General features: G+C 32.0%; 2 protein-coding genes across 2 annotated transcripts; both read left to right on the top strand.

Annotated features, from left to right (window-relative positions):
- Nucleotides 1–227: 227 nt before the first annotated feature.
- On the top strand, nt 228–3355 carry LOC123199250 (ER lumen protein-retaining receptor-like). The gene is made up of 5 exons (XM_044614172.1): nt 228–477; nt 1783–1897; nt 2870–2940; nt 3035–3098; nt 3319–3355. The coding sequence occupies exons 1-5, from the start codon at nt 228–230 to the stop codon at nt 3353–3355; spliced, it is 537 nt and encodes a 178-aa protein (XP_044470107.1).
- A 3758-nt stretch (nt 3356–7113) lies between these two features.
- LOC123208789 (probable disease resistance protein At1g61190) lies at nt 7114–9138 on the top strand. The gene is made up of 2 exons (XM_044626338.1): nt 7114–7949; nt 8047–9138. The coding sequence occupies exons 1-2, from the start codon at nt 7296–7298 to the stop codon at nt 8479–8481; spliced, it is 1089 nt and encodes a 362-aa protein (XP_044482273.1). The 5' UTR covers nt 7114–7295; the 3' UTR covers nt 8482–9138.
- The last annotated feature ends 111 nt before the right edge of the window (nt 9139–9249 follow it).

Raw genomic sequence — 9249 nt, 5'->3', positions numbered from 1 at the left:
TACGTGGACCTTAACTACTATCTTGTTTGGCGCGACTTCAGCCATTACACGTCAGCAGCTCATTAACCAGTTACAATTTGAGTAACAGATAAAGAATGCCAAAATTAAACTCAATAATTCCTGCCCTGTTTTACTGCAATGATACTGCCATTCCATTAAGTGAAACGCAATCTGTTTTCCTGCCATGATATAGTCTTCCATTGCTGTACAACGTTCTCGGGAGTTGAATGGTTCAAATCCACATCATCTTTGTCACTCGTTTCTTTGATCTGTTCACGAGGTATGTCTCATTCTACAACTCTGTAACGAAGCTAGTCTTTCTTGGAACTTCAATCGCTATTGTTTGGTACATGCGGTACCATAAAGTTGTGAAGCAAACATATAACAAGGATGAAGAAACCTCTAGACATTATTACCTGATTCTCTCATGTTTTGTTTTGGCGTTGTTGATTCCCCATAAGTATAATACTATTGAGGTACGGAATTTTCTTGTCTTCTTCCTTTGTTTCCCCTTCAATGTATTTTTGGCTACAGAAAATGACCTACTTAAACTATGCCGAAGTGAAAGCAATTCTTATTGACAAATGCTGCACCTTATTGTTGAAACTGAATCAATGCTTAATTCTCTAGTCTAATTCACATATGCTTGACCTATAACATTGTCTGTCACGTTAGAAATAATGTTTTGGAATGCTTATACATGTTAATAGTCCAAAAATAATTCATTTTCAAGTGACTAAAATGTTAGATACTGGTGTTTTGAGTCCCCTTTAGAAACACAAATTTCAGAGACTTACTTGCATGTTTGCGACATTCAGATATCACTATAAATATGCAGAATAATAACATCATAGTCACTGTAAACAAACTTAATTTGAAAGCTGGTTCATCCCTATACAGTTATTGGATCTTCAAGTAAAAATAATGATGATTTTCACATGTTCTGTCCTTTAGAACATTTATAAATTTTTAAACTCTTTTATGTTCTCCATGTTGCTCATATAGCTCAAATACCAATTGCAGATTTATAGAACAGAAAACAGAAGCAAAATTGTCTTTCTCTTCAATCAAACACATAAAGTAAATTGGAGCTACATTATGAGGTTTTTCTTAGTCTTCTATTAATACAACAAGGAGCTTGTCATCTCTTATGGTTATGAATGCGCATATTATCTCCTTTTTAATGAAGGACTTTATTATCTTGTTTTGAATGAACTCTAATATGTGAGTTTTATCTAATCATGGATTGGGCGTTTTTCTGTATTACTTTTCTCTCATCCTAGAACGTTAAAATTGTTACAAATGAAGGATGCACTAAACAATATATAGACTTCACAGGTTGGCTAAGTTAAGTGAGTTACATGGTGTTTGATTTGTCCTTTTTTCTGGAACCTATGCAACTTATTGTCTTCATAGTCAAGGTTTGGCATGATAAAGCTGTCAAATAATTAACTACATGTGAGCTTTCCATAGTTGTTTATCCAGCATGGTTACAACTGGTTTCTTTTTCTGCTCTAGGTGTAATTTCTTCATGATACGGTTTGATTTGGAAAGAGGTCTTAATGATGTAAATAATTCTTAATTTTCCATTTCCGATAAATTTGTCTTCTAGTCATATTTTGTCAACTATTTATTTGTTAGCTATATAACCCTCTAATTTGGGTTTTGGTATGAATCTGCTCCTTTGCTTCAAAGTAAGATTCAACCATGGTTTCATTAAAATTACCTTTTACTGGATAAATAGATTTGACTTCTGATGAAAACTCACCCTGTTTTGACAAATTTTGTGGAGTTTCTCTATCTATCTTGAAGCTGTGGCAATCTTGCCCCAACTGGTCTTGCTGCAAAGGTCAAGCAGTATTGACAACTTAACTGGAAACTATGTTTTCCTGCTTGGGTAAGCCACATATGTTCCCAAAGCTGCTAACTTTCTTTCATCTATTTATCATATTGTTTCATTTTCTCGAATTAGTGTTGCAGTCCTCAAAATTGTATTTAGATGTAAAAATAATCAATCAAATCAAATGCCTTGATAGGCTACTCTACAAGTATCAAAACCGTCCAAAATCTCCAATGTTATTTCAATTTTAAGCACTGGAAAATGTCTTGAAAATATTATGTGGCCAAGGCCAAAATCTTCTATTACTTCTTCAAGGTTCTCCCCGAAAGTCCAAAACAACATATTTCCTTAGAACCATTGCTTTGTCTCTGCATCCAAAATATTGATATAGTCTGTGATTATGAGTGTACTGGGCTGGAATAACCCGAAATACAATTACTGCTTGAATTATTTGAAGCCACTTCTATTCAAAAAGCACATAGAATCTATGAGTACTGTACAATGTAGTAAAGTTGGTCAATATATTTTGTATTCCTTTTGCATTTTCTTGTGGTATGAATTGTTCTCACAACATGTTATGTAAACCAAAAAATTAGATTTATATCAGTATTGCTGGAAGAGGATCCCAATATGACTGACCTAGATTGGTCGTAGTCATTCAACTACAGTGAAGTAAACTGGTCCATGGCAGGGTATTGGCATAGACCAGTTTTCTCTTGATTGCACATTATTTCTGCAGCAATAATTCTTGTAATCCAGTAAGAGTAATAATTGGGTTTCTATAGTTATTAAAAAGGGAAATTAGTATTGGAATAATAAGTTCATAGATGCAAGTTTATAGATGAGTGTTCAGCCTATTATATTTATCCCTTCTATCTTCTCCTTTTTCTATGTAAATTAGTTTATATTTGGAAGAATTTTGTTCTACTTTTTACTGAATTCCATCATGTTTCATCTGCTCTCTCTGGGTTTCCTTCGATGAGATTACTGGTGGTGATATTTCTTCTTGTTTTTTTTCTCCCTAAATAGTGCTTACCGAGCTTTATATATCCTCAACTGGGTTTATCGTTACTTTGCGAAGAACAAAATCAGATGGATACGTATGTTTTAATCTGCTATATGTCTCGTCAAACTTTTAATTCTACTTGTGGATATCATTACTAACCAGCAGTTATGTCAAAATGTTGAAAACAGCTTGGGTTTCAGATCTGATTCAGACTGCCCTCAATGCTGACTTTTTCTACTACTATTTTAAAAGGTATATTTCCATGTTTTCTTTTTCATTTATATTCCCGGATTTGCTGCTTGTAATGATGTAATCAGAAGCTATCAATTCATTTCTGGTTTAGAAAAAAAGAAATATTGAGTGGAAATTGATTTTTTTTGAGGTGGTTGAATTGATTATTGGCTTTTTTTAAGAAGCAATCAATTGCTTCTTTTTTGAGTCTTGCGAACATAAAATGCTTTCTTTTATGCAGCGGGAAGAACCATGAGAAGCTGAAGCTGCCTGCCTGAGTTGATCAAGTCTCTTTTGGTTTAATGTTCTGCAAACATAAGAAAAATGGTCTCTCTCATGGCTGTGTTTTTAGATGACTGATAATTTCCTTATTTCACTTTAAATACACTAAAGTTTGGCTTCAATGCTTGTCCTGTATTATTTTAATATCATTACTCCGTCTGTACAACTTCAGCTATAATGCATCATTGTACGAGTGCATCAACATTTTGATATGGTTATACTTGTTTTTTCAGAACAAAGCCTGTGTTTTTCTCTGAGGCATCAACATCTTGATACACTTCATTAGAGAACGCTTATTCTGCAGGTTCAGATTTTTCTTCTATTTCATCTTTACCGATATCTGGTCTGAAAGAGCAGTGAGCTTATGTCTCTGGATTAGAAAACACTTATTATCAGAAAATGTAGCTGGCAGTTTTATTGAAATTAGTAAGCATGTTGTCTCATCTATATTTGTGTATATTTTTGGCAGGTTGGCCCTGATATGATTAGCACTAGAAAAGACAAGACTGAAACTCCAATTTTAAAAATTTGGGAGTTTTACTTGATGGTTATTTGATTTGGATGGAGTCTGTTTAGAGTGTTTATTTGACTGCACTAGAAATGGTACCTACGAAAGTAAACTTGTACACACACACACACATATGTACCAGAATTCAATGATATAATAACGAAAAACCTAACCTATAGAAGTTCTGTTTTTGTCAGTTTTTGTTCTAGGCTTGGGTTCTGCTTGGTTTGTTAGCTTGTGTGTGTAGTGGTAGTGAGACCCTGTATTATTTAAGGCAGCAACAATCTGATATTCTGTTGGGATGCCTTTTTTACTAAAATATTGTATTTGTGTGTGTAACTTATGAATTATTCAGCTAGTTGATCTAATTGTCTTATGAAATGTTTTGATTGTCATTCTACTTAAATCTTCTTAATAATTAACACATAAAGTAAAATTTGAATGTTTAGTAAAGTTTGGCAAGGGACATATTTTTAGCTACAAAATGTAATGGGGTGATCAGCCCTGCCTCACATAAACAATACAGAAGCCTTATTTCCAAGTGATCAACCTATTTGAGCTTTTATGTATTGATTTTTTAAATTATACGTATGTTCCTAACTAATTTATGAATTTATTGAATTGTAAATTATACATAAACAATTTTTCTAATTCAATAAATTTATTAAGTTTGATCGAATTTTAATTTAATTAATGTTTATATAAATATCAGACCACATTATAAAATTGAATTTAATTGTAAACTAATTTATAATTTAATCAACCAAATAGGCTAATTCAATCAAAATTTAAAAAACCTCAAAAACATCGTTCCTAGTAAATTGACAAAACCTCAAAAACATCGTTCCTAGTAAATTGGGTGAAGTTCAGTTTTTCTTAATTATTATTATTATATTGCAATTGTTAATAAAAATACCAAAAAAAAAATTTGGCGGGCCTCTCGTTTGTTGTGTCCATTTTGTATAATGGGTGATAGATAGAAACCAACTCAAGTTTGGTTGTTGGATGCACGTGATGGCCACCACATATTATTAATGCAGATCAGATCTATGCTAATCTTTGGTAGAGTAACGTAATAAAAGAGAATGTGTATCTAATCTTTAAATAGTGGTTGGGTTCCTCTATATCTGTTGAATCCTTTATATTTGTAAGATTTTAAATTTATATACAATTGAGATATAAACAGCTTATCGAGATTTATTCTTATTATAAGTCTTTTCTATAGTAAGATAATTATATTAATGAGATCGTCTCGACTTGACAGAGGTGATTATTTTCTTATATAGCTATCAAGTGTAATCTCAAAGGACTTTTATAATTAATTGAATTTGGTACTTTTGACTAGCACTTTTTATTGCTTTTCTTTATAATAGAGGAGGCACTAGGTGAAGCTGTGTTAGATTGAAAATGATGACGTTTAATGTGTCACAAGTTGTGTTGTGCTATGCTAAAACTCACAAGTGGATCGTGTTGGGTCACCAAACATAAACACACACAAACCGTGTCCAAATTTTGTAGGTCTTACTACTTTTCAAAAGTAATTATGGGTAGATTCAAATTGAACCAAACTCAAATATGAGTTAATTTAAGTTTGACGCAAATCTACAATGGATAGCTTGAGATTGAAAGTGTTTGAGTTAATAAAAATGTCATTAGAGATTAAAAGAGAGATAAATAATATTATTAACTAAATAAATAGTTTTACTAATATGATAGTTAATATTATCAAATGGAGATTTGAATTAAACTAAATGTATAATTGAATTAAGTTAGCTCGATTTGTATCTAACAATAAAAGCTATACAAAACCTGGAGATGAGATGAAACTTTTTGGTTTATAATATTTTTGTGAAGTACCATTTCATAATGGTTCATGTAACTAACAATGAATGAAATTGACTTATAAAGACTGACAAATATAAGTTTGCTCAAGTTTAATTTAAATTCATAATAATTAATTTGAGATTGAACTTGTTTGAACTAATTAAAAATATTATTAGAGATTATTGATATGATAAATAATATAATCAATTAATGAATAATATCGTTGACAATATAAAAAATATTTCAAATAGTGTTCTAAACTAAACCCTAATTAAATTATCGAATTAAAATTTCGATTTAAATTTAACTCACAAAACAAACAAAATAATGTGTCAAATTGAATTAATTTGAATTAAATCCAACCACAAAAGTAATATAGTGACTTGAGATTAGGGCTGGATTCGAGCCGAGCCAGCTCGGGCTCGAGCTCGGCTCGGCTCGGTTCGAGCCCGAAACGAGCCGGGCTCAGCTCGGCTCGATCGATCTCGAGCCGAGCCCGAGCTGGCTCGGTATATTTTTTTAAAAATTTTTTTATACAAAAAGGCGTCATTTTGATTTTTATATATATACAAAACGGTGTCGTTTTGATATAAAAAACGAGCCGAGCCGAGCCGTTACCGAGCCGAACTGAAAACGAGCCGAACTCGAGCTGAGCCGAATTCGGCTCGAGCCGAACTCGAGCCGGCCCTCAAAAAGCCGAGCCGAGCCCGAGCTGGCTGCGAGAATTTTGGTACAAAATATAATATTTGAAACAATTGGAGTACATGTAAGTCTCTCTCCTGCTCTTAGTCTCTGAACAATATATTGTGAAAATCTATTTCCATGACAGCTCACTTTTTAGCTGTAAAGCACACGCAGAAACTGGAATCAGGCATTCAGATTAAAATTTTTTTCTAATGAATTTTCTCATAAATTAGGAGTTGAATGAAAAATATCCGGACACCAAAAACAAAGAATTGTAATTTAAAAAATGAATGTTCTGAAAATAATTTAACAAATAGTTTGTGGAATTGTAATTTACTGTTTATCAGGCATGAAACTAAGAAAAAACAAGAAAAATACGGACATTTAAAATAGTTGTTGAAATGTAAACTTGGGTTTGTATGCTTTTAATTTTAAGAGTACAGTTAGGTGGAAGATGCATGTGAGTTTATGAGGTATGAAATAAGAGATTACAGTTGAGATCCATCATGTGAAGATGAAGATGGATGAGAACCAACTTTGAACTCTTTCATGTGACTACTTCCTGAAAGATGTGTTTATCTTTATCAGATTAATTATCTACCTATTCTTCATTTTCCACCGCAAATTAATAAGGTCAGTGGTAATTTTCAGTTTCAAATCAATTGAATTTTGTTAAACTTTCATTTCTCTTTATCATCATCACATTTCTTCTCTTTCAATTATTAAGAAATACTTTCACTTACAAACCTCTCTGAAACCACATCCCTTGATTCAGTATTCTCAATTCTTAAAAAAAAAAAATCGGCTATTTCTCATCTACTAAAAAAAAAATCTTTTCTGTTGTTTATTGTTAATTTCGGTGTGTTTTAATCATTTTCACTTTCTTCTCTTCTGTTTTTGAAACTTTAAAAAAACAAAAAATGTGTGATGTTGCCGGGAGTATCGGAAGTGTGGTGAGCCCTGTCCTTGAAGTTGGCAAGTGGTTGGTTGTTCCCATTTCGCATCAATTTAAGTACTTGTTCAACTATAATACCAATTTCAAAAATCTCGAAAAGGAAGTTAAGAAGCTGAAGAACACCAAAGAAGAAGTGCATGATCAAGTTGATGCCGCTGAAAGAAATTTGGGGAAGATCAAACAAAATGTTAAGGATTGGCAGAATGATGTGGAGAAGGCGATTACTAAAGTAGAGCAGTTGATTCAAGAAAAAGCTGACAACCAGCGTTATTCTAAGGGATTGTGTTGCAACTTCATCATTCACTACAAACACAGCAAGAAAGCATTCAAATTAAAGCGGGATAATGTTGATCCACTCCTCCAGCAAGGAAAGGAATTGGGTCCAGTTTCCTCTCGTACTAATCCACTATTGGAGATTTGGCTAAGGTCTAGTGAAGATTATTTGGCTTTTGAATCAAGAAACTCTACTATGAAGAATGTATGGGATGCTCTAATTGATGAGAATGTCTTCATGACCGGTGTATATGGGATGGGTGGTATTGGGAAGACCACTCTTGTGCAGGAACTTGGTAGAAAAGCTAAGATGGACCAACTCTTCGAGGATATTGTTTTTGCTGAGGTAAAGAAACATTCAATACAATATTGTTCATCTTTTAAAGTTTGCTTTATTTTCTTCTTCTGATTGGGCTTTTTTTTTTTTTTTTTTTGTCTTGTAGGTATCTGAATCTCCTGATATAAAAAAAATTCAAACAGCAATTGCAGACAACTTAGGTCTAAAATTCGAAAACGAAAGTGAAAGGGCAAAGGCGCTATATTCAAGAATGGAGGGCAAGAATATTCTTTTAATTCTAGATAATATTTGGGAACCTCTAGAATTTGATAAGACTATTGGAATTCCTTGCGAAACTGATCGTGGAAGAAATAAACTTTTGTTTACAGCAAGAAACTTAGATGTGTTGGAGAGGATGGGTTCCACAAATAATTTCGGGATGGACATTTTAAATGAAGAAGAAGCTTGGACCTTATTCGCCAAAATGGCAGGTAACTGTGTTATAGAATTTTCATTTGTATGTTTTCTTAATCAACACATTTTAATTCTATTTTTTAATTATTTGATGTGTTTTGATGTGAATATTAAAATATCAAATTAATTATAACATAAACAAATTCCAACTTCAAATTTTAATTTCAATTGTGTTCCTAATAGAAAAACATTACAATTTAGTTTTATTATATTCACACTCAAGATTAAGAGTGGATCCAATTCGGGCTGTTTCAAATTGAATTAAACGAGTTGATTTTAAACAAGAGCTTTAGCTCAATAACTCAACTTAAGATCAACTTATTTATTTATTCAATGACATTGTTTATTCTGTCAATGATGTTGTTAACCATTTTAAATTAGACAATGTTAAGTGTTAACCATGTCAATGGCTCTCCGATGACATTGTTCATCAAATCAAATGAGTTCGAACCAAACATTATGCCTTTGTTTTAAGTTTGAGTAAACCTTAGGTTTGGCCAGATCAAATCCACCCCTACTCTAGACATCAATTTTTTATCTTCGATTTTATTGTGTTAATCAATCTCCTAAAATTTATTACTTCTATATTTTCATTAATAGAGTTTTATTTTGTGTAAAAAGTGTTGTTTGTGCTAACTAGGTGTGGAAAGTATTTTAAGGTCTAACCTTGGGTGAAAAATGTTATTTACTCAATGCAGTATTTTGATTTGCATTTAAAACTTTAATCAAAATTAATATAATGTGAAGACTTTAAACTATCATGAAGCTTTAATATGAGAATGTTTACAATTTAATAGATTTTGCACATGAATAAACATAAATTTTTCCGCTAAATTTGTGTACGAATAAAAAATCTTAAGAACCTATTTTTATATTGTTTGTTAAATAAAACTAT

This window comes from Mangifera indica, chromosome 2 (assembly GCF_011075055.1).
Source record: "Mangifera indica cultivar Alphonso chromosome 2, CATAS_Mindica_2.1, whole genome shotgun sequence".
NCBI classification, from domain to species: Eukaryota; Viridiplantae; Streptophyta; class Magnoliopsida; order Sapindales; family Anacardiaceae; genus Mangifera; species Mangifera indica.
The sequence above is the reverse complement of the archived record's forward strand: the minus strand, read 5'-3'. Positions and strand labels throughout refer to the sequence as shown.